This window comes from Parasteatoda tepidariorum, chromosome 6 (genome assembly GCF_982258835.1).
Source record: "Parasteatoda tepidariorum strain Cologne lab strain chromosome 6, Ptep-v5.0, whole genome shotgun sequence".
Classification (NCBI taxonomy): domain Eukaryota; kingdom Metazoa; phylum Arthropoda; class Arachnida; order Araneae; family Theridiidae; genus Parasteatoda; species Parasteatoda tepidariorum.
In genome coordinates, this window is record NC_141760.1 from 93,101,859 (window position 1) to 93,120,932 (window position 19,074).

Below are 19,074 nucleotides of genomic sequence, written 5' to 3' on the forward strand. Positions count from 1 at the left end.
GTTAAAGAAATTAAAAATTTTAAATTACTAAGTTTTTAAACACTTTGACGTAGATGGGACACCGGTGTTCTTTTTATGTATATTTTTATTTCGGCGCTTCAATTACAAAAAATATATATATCTTGGTATTTTTTAATTATAGAAAAGCAGGTTAATAGTTATGATAAAAATTTGTTAGGTTATCGGAATTATAATTTGTATTAAAACTCAAAATCCAGAAAAAGTAGTTTGAAATTTTTTTTCATTCATTTTAAAAGATTTATCAATTCTTGATTTCGTAAATTAAAGAAATGTCAAAGGTAGTTTTCTTTAGATCTAAATAAATGCAAATCAGTGCAAAATTTAAAGATTCAAAATTTTCTAAATTACTAAGTTTTTTAAATCTTTGACGCAAATGGGACACCGGTGACCTTTTTATGCATATTTTTATTCCGACGCTTCAATTACAAATAAAAATATATATTTTGGTATTTTTTAATTATAGAAAAGCAGGTTAATAGTTATGATAAAAATTTGTTAGGTTATCGGAATTATAATTTGTATTAAAACTCAAAATCCAGAAAAAGTAGTTTGAAATTTTTTTTCATTCATTTTAAAAGATTTATCAATTCTTGATTTCGTAAATTAAAGAAATGTCAAAGGTAGTTTTCTTTAGATCTAAATAAATGCAAATAAGTGCAAAATTTAAAGATTCAAAATTTTCTAAATTACTAAGTTTTTTAAATCTTTGACGCAAATGGGACACCGGTGTCCTTTTTATGCATATTTTTATTCCGACGCTTCAATTACAAATAAAAATATATATTTTGGTATTTTTTAATTATAGAAAAGCAGGTTAATAGTTATGATAAAAATTTGTTAGGTTATCGGAATTATAATTTGTATTAAAACTCAAAATCCAGAAAAAGTAGTTTGAAATTTTTTTTCATTCATTTTAAAAGATTTATCAATTCTTGATTTCGTAAATTAAAGAAATGTCAAAGGTAGTTTTCTTTAGATCTAAATAAATGCAAATAAGTGCAAAATTTAAAGATTCAAAATTTTCTAAATTACTAAGTTTTTTAAATCTTTGACGCAAATGGGACACCGGTGTCCTTTTTATGCATATTTTTATTCCGACGCTTCAATTACAAATAAAAATATATATTTTGGTATTTTTTAATTATAGAAAAGCAGGTTAATAGTTATGATAAAAATTTGTTAGGTTATCGGAATTATAATTTGTATTAAAACTCAAAATCCAGAAAAAGTAGTTTGAAATTTTTTTTCATTCATTTTAAAAGATTTATCAATTCTTGATTTCGTAAATTAAAGAAATGTCAAAGGTAGTTTTCTTTAGATCTAAATAAATGCAAATAAGTGCAAAATTTAAAGATTCAAAATTTTCTAAATTACTAAGTTTTTTAAATCTTTGACGCAAATGGGACACCGGTGTCCTTTTTATGCATATTTTTATTCCGACGCTTCAATTACAAATAAAAATATATATTTTGGTATTTTTTAATTATAGAAAAGCAGGTTAATAGTTATGATAAAAATTTGTTAGGTTATCGGAATTATAATTTGTATTAAAACTCAAAATCCAGAAAAAGTAGTTTGAAATTTTTTTTCATTCATTTTAAAAGATTTATCAATTCTTGATTTCGTAAATTAAAGAAATGTCAAAGGTAGTTTTCTTTAGATCTAAATAAATGCAAATAAGTGCAAAATTTAAAGATTCAAAATTTTCTAAATTACTAAGTTTTTTAAATCTTTGACGCAAATGGGACACCGGTGACCTTTTTATGCATATTTTTATTCCGACGCTTCAATTACAAATAAAAATATATATTTTGGTATTTTTTAATTATAGAAAAGCAGGTTAATAGTTATGATAAAAATTTGTTAGGTTATCGGAATTATAATTTGTATTAAAACTCAAAATCCAGAAAAAGTAGTTTGAAATTTTTTTTCATTCATTTTAAAAGATTTATCAATTCTTGATTTCGTAAATTAAAGAAATGTCAAAGGTAGTTTTCTTTAGATCTAAATAAATGCAAATAAGTGCAAAATTTAAAGATTCAAAATTTTCTAAATTACTAAGTTTTTTAAATCTTTGACGCAAATGGGACACCGGTGTCCTTTTTATGCATATTTTTATTCCGACGCTTCAATTACAAATAAAAATATATATTTTGGTATTTTTTAATTATAGAAAAGCAGGTTAATAGTTATGATAAAAATTTGTTAGGTTATCCGAATTATAATTTGTATTAAAACTCAAAATCCAGAAAAAGTAGTTTGAAATTTTTTTTCATTCATTTTAAAAGATTTATCAATTCTTGATTTCGTAAATTAAAGAAATGTCAAAGGTAGTTTTCTTTAGATCTAAATAAATGCAAATAAGTGCAAAATTTAAAGATTCAAAATTTTCTAAATTACTAAGTTTTTTAAATCTTTGACGCAAATGGGACACCGGTGTCCTTTTTATGCATATTTTTATTCCGACGCTTCAATTACAAATAAAAATATATATTTTGGTATTTTTTAATTATAGAAAAGCAGGTTAATAGTTATGATAAAAATTTGTTAGGTTATCGGAATTATAATTTGTATTAAAACTCAAAATCCAGAAAAAGTAGTTTGAAATTTTTTTTCATTCATTTTAAAAGATTTATCAATTCTTGATTTCGTAAATTAAAGAAATGTCAAAGGTAGTTTTCTTTAGATCTAAATAAATGCAAATAAGTGCAAAATTTAAAGATTCAAAATTTTCTAAATTACTAAGTTTTTTAAATCTTTGACGCAAATGGGACACCGGTGTCCTTTTTATGCATATTTTTATTCCGACGCTTCAATTACAAATAAAAATATATATTTTGGTATTTTTTAATTATAGAAAAGCAGGTTAATAGTTATGATAAAAATTTGTTAGGTTATCGGAATTATAATTTGTATTAAAACTCAAAATCCAGAAAAAGTAGTTTGAAATTTTTTTTCATTCATTTTAAAAGATTTATCAATTCTTGATTTCGTAAATTAAAGAAATGTCAAAGGTAGTTTTCTTTAGATCTAAATAAATGCAAATAAGTGCAAAATTTAAAGATTCAAAATTTTCTAAATTACTAAGTTTTTTAAATCTTTGACGCAAATGGGACACCGGTGTCCTTTTTATGCATATTTTTATTCCGACGCTTCAATTACAAATAAAAATATATATTTTGGTATTTTTTAATTATAGAAAAGCAGGTTAATAGTTATGATAAAAATTTGTTAGGTTATCGGAATTATAATTTGTATTAAAACTCAAAATCCAGAAAAAGTAGTTTGAAATTTTTTTTCATTCATTTTAAAAGATTTATCAATTCTTGATTTCGTAAATTAAAGAAATGTCAAAGGTAGTTTTCTTTAGATCTAAATAAATGCAAATAAGTGCAAAATTTAAAGATTCAAAATTTTCTAAATTACTAAGTTTTTTAAATCTTTGACGCAAATGGGACACCGGTGTCCTTTTTATGCATATTTTTATTCCGACGCTTCAATTACAAATAAAAATATATATTTTGGTATTTTTTAATTATAGAAAAGCAGGTTAATAGTTATGATAAAAATTTGTTAGGTTATCGGAATTATAATTTGTATTAAAACTCAAAATCCAGAAAAAGTAGTTTGAAATTTTTTTTCATTCACTTTAAAAGATTTATCAATTCTTGATTTCGTAAATTAAAGAAATGTCAAAGGTAGTTTTCTTTAGATCTAAATAAATGCAAATAAGTGCAAAATTTAAAGATTCAAAATTTTCTAAATTACTAAGTTTTTTAAATCTTTGACGCAAATGGGACACCGGTGTCCTTTTTATGCATATTTTTATTCCGACGCTTCAATTACAAATAAAAATATATATTTTGGTATTTTTTAATTATAGAAAAGCAGGTTAATAGTTATGATAAAAATTTGTTAGGTTATCCGAATTATAATTTGTATTAAAACTCAAAATCCAGAAAAAGTAGTTTGAAATTTTTTTTCATTCATTTTAAAAGATTTATCAATTCTTGATTTCGTAAATTAAAGAAATGTCAAAGGTAGTTTTCTTTAGATCTAAATAAATGCAAATAAGTGCAAAATTTAAAGATTCAAAATTTTCTAAATTACTAAGTTTTTTAAATCTTTGACGCAAATGGGACACCGGTGTCCTTTTTATGCATATTTTTATTCCGACGCTTCAATTACAAATAAAAATATATATTTTGGTATTTTTTAATTATAGAAAAGCAGGTTAATAGTTATGATAAAAATTTGTTAGGTTATCGGAATTATAATTTGTATTAAAACTCAAAATCCAGAAAAAGTAGTTTGAAATTTTTTTTCATTCATTTTAAAAGATTTATCAATTCTTGATTTCGTAAATTAAAGAAATGTCAAAGGTAGTTTTCTTTAGATCTAAATAAATGCAAATAAGTGCAAAATTTAAAGATTCAAAATTTTCTAAATTGCTAAGTTTTTTAAATCTTTGACGCAAATGGGACACCGGTGTCCTTTTTATGCATATTTTTATTCCGACGCTTCAATTACAAATAAAAATATATATTTTGGTATTTTTTAATTATAGAAAAGCAGGTTAATAGTTATGATAAAAATTTGTTAGGTTATCGGAATTATAATTTGTATTAAAACTCAAAATCCAGAAAAAGTAGTTTGAAATTTTTTTTCATTCATTTTAAAAGATTTATCAATTCTTGATTTCGTAAATTAAGGAAATGTCAAAGGTAGTTTTCTTTAGATCTAAATAAATGCAAATAAGTGCAAAATTTAAAGATTCAAAATTTTCTAAATTACTAAGTTTTTTAAATCTTTGACGCAAATGGGACACCGGTGTCCTTTTTATGCATATTTTTATTCCGACGCTTCAATTACAAATAAAAATATATATTTTGGTATTTTTTAATTATAGAAAAGCAGGTTAATAGTTATGATAAAAATTTGTTAGGTTATCGGAATTATAATTTGTATTAAAACTCAAAATCCAGAAAAAGTAGTTTGAAATTTTTTTTCATTCATTTTAAAAGATTTATCAATTCTTGATTTCGTAAATTAAAGAAATGTCAAAGGTAGTTTTCTTTAGATCTAAATAAATGCAAATAAGTGCAAAATTTAAAGATTCAAAATTTTCTAAATTACTAAGTTTTTTAAATCTTTGACGCAAATGGGACACCGGTGTCCTTTTTATGCATATTTTTATTCCGACGCTTCAATTACAAATAAAAATATATATTTTGGTATTTTTTAATTATAGAAAAGCAGGTTAATAGTTATGATAAAAATTTGTTAGGTTATCGGAATTATAATTTGTATTAAAACTCAAAATCCAGAAAAAGTAGTTTGAAATTTTTTTTCATTCATTTTAAAAGATTTATCAATTCTTGATTTCGTAAATTAAAGAAATGTCAAAGGTAGTTTTCTTTAGATCTAAATAAATGCAAATAAGTGCAAAATTTAAAGATTCAAAATTTTCTAAATTAAAAAGTTTTTTAAATCTTTGACGCAAATGGGACACCGGTGTCCTTTTTATGCATATTTTTATTCCGACGCTTCAATTACAAATAAAAATATATATTTTGGTATTTTTTAATTATAGAAAAGCAGGTTAATAGTTATGATAAAAATTTGTTAGGTTATCGGAATTATAATTTGTATTAAAACTCAAAATCCAGAAAAAGTAGTTTGAAATTTTTTTTCATTCATTTTAAAAGATTTATCAATTCTTGATTTCGTAAATTAAAGAAATGTCAAAGGTAGTTTTCTTTAGATCTAAATAAATGCAAATAAGTGCAAAATTTAAAGATTCAAAATTTTCTAAATTACTAAGTTTTTTAAATCTTTGACGCAAATGGGACACCGGTGTCCTTTTTATGCATATTTTTATTCCGACGCTTCAATTACAAATAAAAATATATATTTTGGTATTTTTTAATTATAGAAAAGCAGGTTAATAGTTATGATAAAAATTTGTTAGGTTATCGGAATTATAATTTGTATTAAAACTCAAAATCCAGAAAAAGTAGTTTGAAATTTTTTTTCATTCATTTTAAAAGATTTATCAATTCTTGATTTCGTAAATTAAAGAAATGTCAAAGGTAGTTTTCTTTAGATCTAAATAAATGCAAATAAGTGCAAAATTTAAAGATTCAAAATTTTCTAAATTACTAAGTTTTTTAAATCTTTGACGCAAATGGGACACCGGTGTCCTTTTTATGCATATTTTTATTCCGACGCTTCAATTACAAATAAAAATATATATTTTGGTATTTTTTAATTATAGAAAAGCAGGTTAATAGTTATGATAAAAATTTGTTAGGTTATCGGAATTATAATTTGTATTAAAATTTAAAATCCAGAGAAAGTAGTTTGAAATTGTTTTTCATTCATTTTAAAAGATTTATCAATTCTTGATTTCGTAAATTAAAGAAATGTCAAAGGTAGTTTTCTTTAGATCTAAATAAATGCAAATAAGTGCAAAATTTAAAGATTCAAAATTTTCTAAATTACTAAGTTTTTTAAATCTTTGACGCAGATGGGACACCGGTGTCCTTTTTATGTATATTTTTATTCCGGCGCTTCAATTACAAATAAAAATATATATTTTGGTATTTTTTAATTATAGAAAAACAGGTTAATAGTTATGATAAAAATTTGCTAGGTTATCGGAATTATAATTTGTATTAAATCTCAAAATCCAGAAAAAGTAGTTTGAAATTTTTTTTCATTCATTTTAAAAGATTTATCAATTCTTGATTTCGTAAATTAAAGAAATGTCAAAGGTAGTTTTCTTTAGATCTAAATAAATGCAAATAAGTGCAAAATTTAAAGATTCAAAATTTTCTAAATTACTAAGTTTTTTAAATCTTTGACGCAGATGGGACACCGGTGTCCTTTTTATGTATATTTTTATTCCGGCGCTTCAATTACAAATAAAAATATATTTTGGTATTTTTTAATTATCGAAAAACAGTTTGATAGTTATTATAAAAAGTTGTTAGGTTATCGGAATTATAATTTGTATTAAAATTTAAAATCCAGAGAAAGTAGTTTGAAATTGTTTTTCCTTCATTTTAAAAGATTTATCAATTATTGATTTCGTAAATTAAAGAAATGTCAATGGTAGTTTTCTTTAGATCTAAATAAGTGCAAATAAGTGCAAAATTTAAAAATTCAAAATTAAGAAAATTCAAATTTCTAAAATACTAAGTTTTTTAAATCTTTGACGCAGATGGGACACCGGTGTCCTTTTTATGTATATTTATTTTCTGGCTCTTCAATTACAAATAAAAATATATTTTGGTACTTTTTTAATTATAGTAAAACAGTTTAATGGTTGTTATAAAAATTTGTTAGGTTATCGGAATTATAATTCGCATTAAAATAAAATTTAAAATCCAGAAAAAGTAGTTTGAAATTTTTTTTCATTCATATTAAAAGATTTATCAATTGTTGATTTCGTAAATTAAAGAAATTTCAATGATAAATAGCTGTTTCTTTATATCTAAATAACTGCAAATAAGTGCGTAATTTAAAAATTATTGTTTGGAAGTGATCCAAGTTTTTAACGCAGAAAAGGACACCGGTGTCTCATGCTGTATTTCATAAGCATAACTATATATAATATTGTTTCTTTATTTTGGCGCAAATTAATACAAAATAATAAAAATAACTATTAAAAGTATGTTTAATGAAAATTCTGCATCATCGGGTTAAAGGAGACAACATAATATTTTGTTAAAAGCTTAATCTTAAGTATTCATATGAAGCCAAAAATAAACATTTAATTACATGGAAAAAATAAACATGGTCTTTAGAAAACGAATTTGGGTAGAATGCAAAAAACTAAAATTAATTTAACTGTTCGAATTATTATCATACTATAAAATTATGTGATTTGAAGTAAAGTTAAAATATAATATTTGAAATGTCCTCCCAAAATAACTATTTACCTGCTAAATTATAATATTCTTAAAAAACAACTATAACCCAAAATAACTATATTATGCTTAAGTATGTAATATAGTTGAAATACAAATAGGGGTTAATGTCGGGTTTCTTTTTAAAAATGAGACAAGAAAGCCTACGTATTGTAAGTCACACTTTTAGAAGTAGGCAAAGAAAGCACGAAAGGCTTTCAAAATCCGAGAAATCCCTATTGAGGAAAGCGAGCGTACATAGAATCGAAACCTATTTGATAACTGGAGAAAACAGAGAAGAGTTAAAGGACAATTATTGAAAACATCTTCACATTTCAATCAATCAGGTTTTGATATTTTGTACACGCATTTTCCTAATGGTGAATTTGATAGAGTTTGATAATTCCAAGGGTGTATACCTTTTAATAGAATTTATTTTTATTTTAACTTTTAATATATTGTATTTTTTATTTTATTTTTTGCAACTCCCGATGTGTATGCTTTTTTACACCATTTTTGACAAAGACTCTAAAATTATAATTCAAGGTGGTCAATACAGAACACCATGTCTAGAAGCTGTACATTTGTGTCTGATAAACAAAATTTAAAACAGAATTATTTCCTTTTTGTTAAACTCATTTATTTTAAATAATTGTTTTTTAGCACAGCAATTTTTATCATTAAATAAACTTAATATTTAACATTAGTTAATATTATCACATTAATATTAACACTGTTATACTTATTTAAAAGCATTTGAGACTTATTAAAAAATAGTTTTTTTTTATTTATTAACAAAGCTCGTGCAATAACATCGTTGACCGAACTAATTATCGGTTTAAATAGTTAAGGAGCTTAATTTAAATAAGCCTTTTAACTATTCAGTATTTCATAATTAATTCTTAAAAATAGACGGTATTAAGAATGTTTTTTATCTATCGTTACTGGAATGCAATCTTTTATCTTCTTTTTCAAGTTTTAAACACAAAAGCTTTTTTTTAAATTGATTTTATTTCCTGCAGATTTTCTATTATTAATTAAAAAAGCAATGCTTAAAATTATTTAGAAAGAATTACATAACGAAAATCGATTACGAAAAGAAAGATTCTACATTTTTATGAAGGGAAAAAAGTTATTTCACTATATTAAAAAATCAATATCTGGGAAAAAGTAAGATTAAAACATACTTTTTTATGGAATTAATAGCAAATAAAATCCTAACTTCAAAAAAAAAAAATATTTACTTATCTTAGAAATTTCGCTTTCCTTGGATTTTTAAACTTTTAAGATAACACTTAACTTCTTGAAGGATTTCGGTTAAAAAAAATTTTTAAAAACTGCTTCTGTTTATCTTAGTCAAATTCTCTTTTATACATTCCTCAAAAATTATTTTTTTTCTACAATTTCAAGCAGTTAAAGAGAATTGAATTATGTTTATTAATTTTTTAACTTCTTAATTATTTCAAATAAATCTTTAGTAATTAACACTTCTTGTTAATTTATAAGTTTTTCGAAGAGGCAAAAATCATACCTGCTACAGTTTGAATTCTTCCTACAAAAATCAATATGGCTGGGTTTTTTATATATATATATATATATATATATATATATATATATATATATATATATATATATATATATATATATATATATATATATATATATATATATATATATATATATATATATATATATATATATATATATAATATAAAGAGAGAGAGAAATAATCCACCAGTTACATTAATTAATCTAATCAGCACAGATCAATGCGGGACATGCAGAAAGTAACCTGGAAAATACTCGTAATTATGTAAAGCCATTTCTGTCTATGGTAGCCAGTCTGCCTATGGTACAGCCAGGTCTGTCTGTAGTATAGTATGTCTATGGAAAGAACACCACCTCGTTATTCACCTGGAGCAGTGACAGGGACTACGGTTTCGAGGTTTAACTATTTCAAGTTGAGAAGAGAGAGATCTCTTTGAAATGGGCTCTCTCTTGTCTCCATAACAGCAGACCTTAGATTTTGAGGTGAGGGGAGTTCTTTCTATTGACAAACTATATTATGGCCATCTGTACAAGATTGATAAATTGAGAAGCAGTTTACAGAATAAGCCCATAGGTGTAGTTCTACACATTCTTGAATATAAGTCTGAGGAATTCGGGGGTAAGTGGTAGTAACGTTCCTCAGACCGGGTAAGGTTGACACAGATTTTCATTCCCTCAGTGGGTCGATAAAATAAGTACCAAGCATGATTTGGACCCAAACACTAGAAGTTGCGTGCTCGACTGACCACACAACCGGAACATCTGTTCTTGCACCCCAAGAACCTAAAGTCTAGAAAACTGGAGAGCACTGTAGACCTCGCCACAGTTTAGTTTGGTGATATTGAGAATAAACACATTCTAGTGCTCTTTAAGCCAGGTCTTGTTCATTTCAGCGGCAATCACTTTATCGTCAGGTTGTTTCATCAACACCACTTCGTCGAGAAAGCATTTTATCGACTAAGTCGTATCGTCGGCTTAACTACATGCAAGTTTTTTTTTAACTATTATGGGTATATAACAATTATTCCTACCTTAAGTAGGCAAAATTATTTTACACTTTTAACAAGCGCGTTTGGGCTAATCATAAAAATGTCAAGATGAGAAACAGTTTCATAGAAATGGGAAGTGTTTGAAACATATAGTTCTTTTTTTAATACTTAAAATATTGTTCCAACATTGAATTGTTTGGTCTTTTATAGGCACAAATGGAAAATTATTTCTTGATTTTAAGGGTGGTTTTCATCTTTGGGAGGGGACCTCATGGAATTGGCGATTTTTCAAAGAAAGAATTTAAGTATTTGTCCATTAAAAAAAAAGGAAAAAGAATGAAAAAAGACAATTCCTTTAGCTCGTTAGTGCATATAGGTTGGAACTAAAACTTTCCTTCTAGTTAAAAGCACTTAAACTGTGGAATTTTCATTTCTTTGATGAAAAATATTTTTTGATAAAAAAATTTAATCGTTACACGAGCGCTGTAAGAATCACCGCTTTTTTTACAGTCCTTTCCCATAAATTTGACGATTTAAAGCTGTTTTTCACAAAGATTTTTTTCTCCGTTTTTCTTCCTCATTATAAACTCATTAAACGGTCACCCTCATTAAGACTGTCGATTCCTATTCTACTCTGTTTTGCTTACCGTAAGAAAACTTTTATCTTTTCTCAAATCATTTTGCGATTATTTTCTATACTTGCTCTTACTTTTCAGAAATTATTTTATGGCCTTGAAACATCGCATAAATAAAATTGCGATTCGACTTCACTGTCGGATTGATACTCTACTTGATTATTTTCTGATTTTAGATACAATTTTCGGTACGTTAAATGCCAGACATTCTTATAAGAGTAAGCCAATATAGCTTTAAACGTTTTTACACTTAAGTATGATTTAGTAAGACTTTTAAGATAAAGACATTTCCTCGTAACCAATCACAAGAGCTACAATGTCTCATGAGACAGAGTGCTTGCCTCTCAAGGAGATGCCCTGGGTTCGAATCCCAGCGCTGACTGGGCATGTGAACTCTGCTTTCGGTCCGCGCCGACCATAATGTTGACATAGTTTTTTTTATATAGTTTTTTTTGTTAAAAAAGGCAATTTTTTTGTTAAACTAATAGAATTTATTTGCTAAAATAACAGTACTTATCCACCCAAAAACTCATGTCATTTTTAAATAACAGTATTTTTCCATGAAATTAACTGTTTCATACTGGCACACGAGCTGACAGTTTTTTTTGACAGTTTTTCACTGTATAAGGATAACTATAAGTAATTAAAGTATATGACGATAGAAGTGACGTTTTAACAAATTTGAAAAAAATTAATTTTCAAATGTATAGAAACATCAGGAAGATAATAAAAAAAACATTTGTTTTCAGAAACAGCCTTAACTGAAGATTTATCAATATAACAGCGTAGTCAGTTTTATATTATATGAGTAGTAAGGTATGAAACCTTAAAAATATGAGTAGTTTAAAATTTATTGTATCATCCGTGAGTTGAGAAATAGTGCAATGAATTCTCTTTATTAATTTGTAGAGACATTGCTGCGAGAAACTGTCTTCTAACGACAAAAGACGCGAACAGAGTGGTTAAAATCGCTGATTTCGGTATGGCACGAGACATCTATAGGTAAGTCATTTTTTGCACTTAAAAATACTTTTTATATAATTATTACAGAATGTTAAGTTTTTTATATTTCGGCCCCTAAGTATATTTTTCATGTTTTGTTTGGTTTCAAAGCTTTCTTCAAATGATTCTAACTTTTTTTTTTAAATTTTTTTATCAGGTAAAACTCAACAATGAGGCTTAAACGTTCAACAATGTTTAACTTTCTATCGACTATATTCGATAGAACTGCATTCTATACCGACTATATCTATAACCGTATTTCAGTGTTGATTGCGTACCAAATAATGGGAGATCAATGTTCATAAAAGGAATAAATTAATCAAAAAGGAGCCAAAAGCATAAAGAAAAAGCTGTAACACGTTCATTCTGAATTATCTGTTGTTATTTCCTACTAAAAATTTGCATCAACTGACCACATATTAATTCTATATATGTTAATGTTGAACGTTTTAAAAATTATCTTAAAATTCCTTAGATTGGCACGGTTTGATAAGTTCCATTTAAGAAAAATTGCCCTATATCTTAGTACTTGTATCTGAAAAATGCACTACATCGTAGCACTTACATCTGAAAAATCGCTCTACATCTTAGTACTTATATCTGAAAATCACACTAAATCTTAGTACTTGGATCTGAAAAATCGCACTTAATCTTAAAATTGCACTACATCTTAGTACTTGGATCTGAAAAATCGCACTTAATCTTAAAATTGCACTACATCTTAGTACTTGCATCTGAAAATCGCACTACATCTTAGTACTTGGATCTGAAAAATCGCACTTAATCTTAAAATTGCACTACATCTTAGTACTTACATTTGAAAATCGCACTACATATTAGTACTTGGATCTGAAAATCGCACTACATCTTAGTACTTGGATCTGAAAAATCGCACTTAATCTTAGTACTTGGATCTGAAAAATCGCCCTTAATCTTAAAATTGCACTACATCTTAGTACTTACATCTGAAAATCGCACTACATCTTAGTACTTGTACCTGAAACATCGCACTACGTCTTAGTACTTGGATCTGAAAAATCGCACTTAATCTTAAAATTGCACTACAAATTAGTACTTGGATCTGAAAATTGCACTACATCTTAGTACTTACATCTGAAAATCGCACTACATCTTAGTACATGTATCTGAAAAATTGCACTTAATCTGAAATGACATCTTAATGCTTGTTTATTATTCCACGCGTGATTTATTAACAAATTTTGTAAGTGTATAAACATATGTGATTATTTTTCGCACTACATCTTAGTACTTGGATCTGAAAAATCGCACTTAATCTTAAAATTGCACTACATCTTAGTACTTACATCTGAAAATCGCACTACATCTTAGTACTTGTACCTGAAACATCGCACTACGTCTTAGTACTTGGATCTGAAAAATCGCACTTAATCTTAAAATTGCACTACAAATTAGTACTTGGATCTGAAAATTGCACTACATCTTAGTACTTACATCTGAAAATCGCACTACATCTTAGTACATGTATCTGAAAAATTGCACTTAATCTGAAATGACATCTTAATGCTTGTTTATTATTCCACGCGTGATTTATTAACAAATTTTGTAAGTGTATAAACATATGTGATTATTTTTCAGAGCTGATTACTACAGGAAAGGCGGAAAAGCCGTTCTACCTGTAAAATGGATGCCACCTGAAGCATTTTTAGATGGAGTATTCACATCGAAGACCGATGTATGGTAAGAATCATTATACAGTCATTTGTTGTTGTTGATTAACTTTGCCAGGTGTAAGATTTGTTTAATATAGTCAGCGCGATATAATTTGAACTCACTGTTTTTTTTTTTTTAAATCTTGTTTTTGCCTTAAAAAGAGTACATGCCCCGTACATGTTAGATCAAGGTAAATTAATTTAGTTGCGCCAAAAAATGTATTTCAGTACATGCAGGGTGTTTCTTAACTACTATGATGTAGTATAATGCTCATATCCGAATATTAGAATACGAAAAAAATAACAAAAATAAAACGTGGATTTTATGTACTATAAATCTTATTTACCTGATAAATATTCAAACTTTTATTTGTTTTTAGGTCTTTTGGAGTACTCCTTTGGGAAGTTATATCCTTAGGATACATGCCATATCCTGGAAGAGGAAATCAAGAAGTCATGCAGCTAGTGACTTCTGGCGGCCGTTTAGAGCCTCCCACTAACTGCCCTGCACCAATGTAAGTAACGCTTAAAATCACTATTTTTTATTACTTTTTTTTTCAACAAGTATCAGAATAAAAATAAGTATTTTTTTTTTAAATAAATGAAAATAAAAAGTAACTTAATATATTAGGTAAATTTATATGATTTATGTAAACAATTTCTGGTGTTGAAAATGCCTTAAAAAGAAAGCACCAAAGTGAATAAATAAAACTGAATTAATAAGATTATTTATATCTTAAACTTGTAAAGAGAAAAAATCTCTCTTTATACATACACCGAAGAGCCATTACATTATTACCACCCTGCTAATAACATGTAGGACCACCTTTAGCCCTCAAAACTGCTAGCACCCGCCGTGGCATTGATTCCACAAGATGCTGATAGGTAGTCGGAGGTATCTGGTACAAAGCGCTCACCAACTGGTCCTGCAATTTCCTCACATTGCGAGGGGGTAGCGTGGCAGCACGAATTTGGTTTTCCAAGTAGGACCACAAATGCTCTATTGGATTAAGGTCAGGTGAATTTGGAGGCCAAGACATGACTTGAAAGTCACTGGAATGTTCTTCGAACCAATCCATGACGATTCGACCCTTATGACATGCATTATCCTGTTGGTAAACACCATCCTCCGCAGGAAAAACTGTTACCATGAATGGGTGAACCTGGTCTGCAACTATGTTCAAGTAGCTTACAGACGGCAGGGATTGTTCTATGAGGATTATGGGTCCTAATGTGTCCCATGAAAACATTGTTCCTGGGCGGGAAACCATGAAAACCTGGGCGAGCCCATTGTTATAGATGGAGGGTGGTCATCAGTGTATATATATATATATATATATATATATATATATATATATATATATATATATATATATATATATATATATATATATATATATATATATATATATATATATATATATATATATATATATATATATATATATATATATATATATATATATATAGATAGATAAGATAACGATTATACAAAGAAAACGACAAATTAAAGCATTTACTGATGAAATTATCTTATTTAATTTATATTTTTAGCAAATAAGCTTTCAAAATAAATCATTGAAAAAAAAAGAAATTATTGCTAATTTTGTGTAATTAGTTTCTAATAAATGTATAGAGAATGTCCGAAGATTATGGGAATGATTTAATATCTCAAAAATATTCAGATCCGATAAAAAAAAAAAAATCTCTAAATACCGATGTCAAATGTTAAACTCGTTAAATTTCACCACTATTTAAGGATGGGATATCGGGATCGGATATGGGTCTAAGATTAGATATGTATTTTCAAAACATCAACAACTATTTATTTTGAACTTTTTCGATTACATCACCTTTATTGAATCAATATAAGAAATTTCGTTTATCACATTGGATTAGTTTTATGTAGAATATAAGCCAGCAATAAGAAATGGTAGTTCTCATTTAAAATTTAGAATTTGGTCCCTACGCTATCACCAAAGTTGCATTTAATCGTCTACTTATAAAAACTGCTCGTGATTATGTTATAATATTGTTTATTTTGTCACATAGTTATTAAATTATTATTTAATCATGTTCTTATTAAATTATTATTTAATTATATACTTACTTAAATTATAGCATCGTATATTTCATTATCTGCTTTTTAAATCTATTTATTGAATTAAAATTCTAGTTACACATTGTAATTTAAATTTACCATTTTCATTACAATAGCCTGTATTATAGTCTATGTAGTGAATATTGCTACGTATTCGCAACAAAAGCTTAATTGTGTTCAAAGTAAACAAATCTTGCAAAATCAATTGTGATTCTTAGAACTATTGAGGCTTTTTCCCCTGAAAAGAAAAAAAAACACTATCTGAAATTAAATTCAGGCTTTTCAATAAATTATTTTCCTTTAGTTTAAAGAACTAGCTAGTCAAAAAAAACTAATTAGTTTTTTGAACTATCATTAGTCTAATAAAGTATTTTTGTCCAAATTAATTTCACTATAATATAAAAGCTTTATAAAAAGTTAGATTGAATAAAAGTTTTTTCATTAAAATTATTTGTTCAGAATGATTATTATGTTGGCTGTCTTTATTTCAAGATTTAAATGAAAAATCAGTCAGTGATAAAAAAAGTTTGGCTTTGAAAATAAATTATAAATTTTAATTATTTTAATAATAGAAATTTGATGAAATTATTTAGTGTGTAAAACTACAAAAGTTCTTTGTAATTAGTTTTGTGTTATAAAAGAAATTTAATTTAACAAATATATTGATTTGTCTCAGTTTCTATTTGCCAAAAACACCTAGTTAAATAAAAATTTGTAATGTACGTTTTTTTTTAAAAAAATTATGGCATTAAATTTTCTAATGAAATACAATTTAATTAGAGAATAAGAAGTTATTAAATCTTTGAGCTATTGTTTTCCTTTATTCTTGCAAGAAATAAATGTCAAATGTAAATGTTTTTATTAAGTCTTTAAATGTCAGCATAATTTATCGTTGAAAAAGGATTTATTATCAAAAAATAATAGTTTTGGTCTAGACTTAAATTTTATTAAATATTTTTAGTCTTTTTCTTTAATATTGCATTTATTTTTCAGAGTAGTTTAGAATTATTTTCAAAGTTTCCTTTACGCTGAAATTATTCTCTAAACGTCAAAGACTTTCGCGAAGAATGACTTCAAAAGAAACTCTTTAGACTCCAAAAAATTCAGCCAACCGAAAAACATGCTTACCTTAACTCAGTAAATTTAAGAAAATTACTTGTAGAATGCATAGAAACATCAAGAGTTTCAAAACATGTTTTTAGTTTGAAATCTTACTATTTAAGGACAAACCCAATTGATGCAAGTTTATTTTTCAAACGATTTCATACATTTCGCGTTGCTTAAAAACCAATAAAAATTTGGCTACGTTTTGATGGTTGCAAAAATTGATTGTTTTATAATTATTTAACCTTATTTAAAAATCATTACCAACTCATAAATTGGAAAAGAAAAAAATCCTATTTCTTTATTAACATCGCATAGGCCTGATTTAGCTAAACGTATTTTTTAATATATCCATTTAATTAATTAAGGTTAAATTTTATCCTCATTTTTAATAAATCACATTTTTTTTCATTAATCACCTGAAGGCCTGGTTTCTTAAGACAAGAGCCTCATCTGGGCTTCAGGGGGACGTTGGCGTACCGCTGACGCCAACCTGTCCCAACAAACCAGGCCCTAGTTAGCTCAGCGTCAGCAGTCGGTCCAACGCACACATTATCTCACATTGCGCATGCGTTAATAACGTAAACAAATATTTATTTTGAATTTGTATTGATTTTGTTATCGTCGACTGGTGATTTAGAGAACAAATAATGACTTTGCCCAAGAAAAAACACATTATAGCATAGCTAAATGAAGTTTAATGTTAATGACAATGTTTAATGTTAAAATCGAAATCTTGGCTGATTTCAATGCTCTGTTGGATTTTGTCCGCCATTGCTTCCGTCGTTAACGCTACGTTGTAATCCAACAGCAGTTGATTCGGACGTCAGTCGTTGTTCAAGCTGAGCGTTCGATGACGTCTGCTGTATAGCTCACAAACTGACCAATCAGGTGTTAGCGCTGATTTCCAGCTGACGTTGTGTAACGCCGACCTGTCCTAAGAAACCAGACCTTTAGGATATGGTTAATTGTTCAAAGCTAAACGTTAAGTTAACAACTGGATTATTTTTAAAAATATAGTAAAACAAGTCATTTACATTCGTATTAAATTATTGACCATTGTATGCTTATTTACTTATTTATTTTTGCAGGCAAGGTTAAAATGCATATCTTGCACATTTATAAATTCTTCCAATGAAATGCAGTTTAACGTTGTTGTTGTTACTCATGCGACTTGCCACTACTTACAACCCTGCTTGACATTAAGCAAATTTTTAAAGTAGAGGGTGCGTTTCTTGTGTTTCAGAGCCGCCATCCATGAGCAATATTACGACTTTAGTCACACATATATCACAGCCCATTTTATGGGGAGGACCCAATCATACTCCATCCATTCATACATTGTGACCTGAACAAAAGGGGTCCTGACCATTGTTATCCATTGCGACCTGAACGATCAATCTCGAATTTATTACCACCAAAAGTATCAATTTGTTATGGAAACTTGGAGAACTTTGTGACCCCAACCGATTTAACGAGGACTAGCCATCATTTAATACACGACGATTCCTCGGCCGGCAGGATTCAAACTCACGTTCTCACGAACACCAGCCCAACGTCCTACCAGCCAGGCTATCCCGTCCTCGAAGTTCAACGTAGAATTCCTCATTATTAATTAATTAGAAAAGATATCGATTTTTTTTTAATTCTTAGAAACTGATCTCTGTGTTTTACAAATTTTAATCTTGAATTAAAACAAGCTATTTTCAAATTTCAAAGCATGTTTGAAAACTTATATTCATCCCTATTTTCAAAAGAGTTTATTTTTAAAGGAATGAAAAAAGATTTTTCTTCAGTCCTCGAGGAGAAAATCCAAGATAAACTTGTGAAAATATTTTTATCGATTTAGTGAAAGAAATAAAGTTTTCAGAAAGATAACGAAGAGTGATTCTCCCTATAGAGTTCATATTTCAAAATTTTAACGACTCATTTGGGTTCTTTAAAAGATATAATGTCTAGAAGTTTCTCAGAGAAGAAAAAAAAAGAAATGCGTAGGTAATATACTAATCATGTTAATACATATTTCATTTCAAAACAGTTAAAAACTAACTTCGCATAATCGATAAATGA

General features: G+C 26.9%; 1 protein-coding gene across 1 annotated transcript in view; it reads left to right on the top strand.

Moving 5' to 3' along the window:
* The window catches only part of LOC107456001 (leukocyte tyrosine kinase receptor), a 230,635-nt gene that overhangs the window by 193,457 nt on the left and 18,104 nt on the right, over window positions 1–19,074 (top strand). The window contains exons 23-25 of the mRNA XM_087166185.1: window positions 12,016–12,108; window positions 13,726–13,827; window positions 14,180–14,314. Coding sequence (XP_087022311.1) covers window positions 12,016–12,108; window positions 13,726–13,827; window positions 14,180–14,314 — 330 coding nt within the window. The remainder of the gene's footprint in view (window positions 1–12,015; window positions 12,109–13,725; window positions 13,828–14,179; window positions 14,315–19,074) is intronic.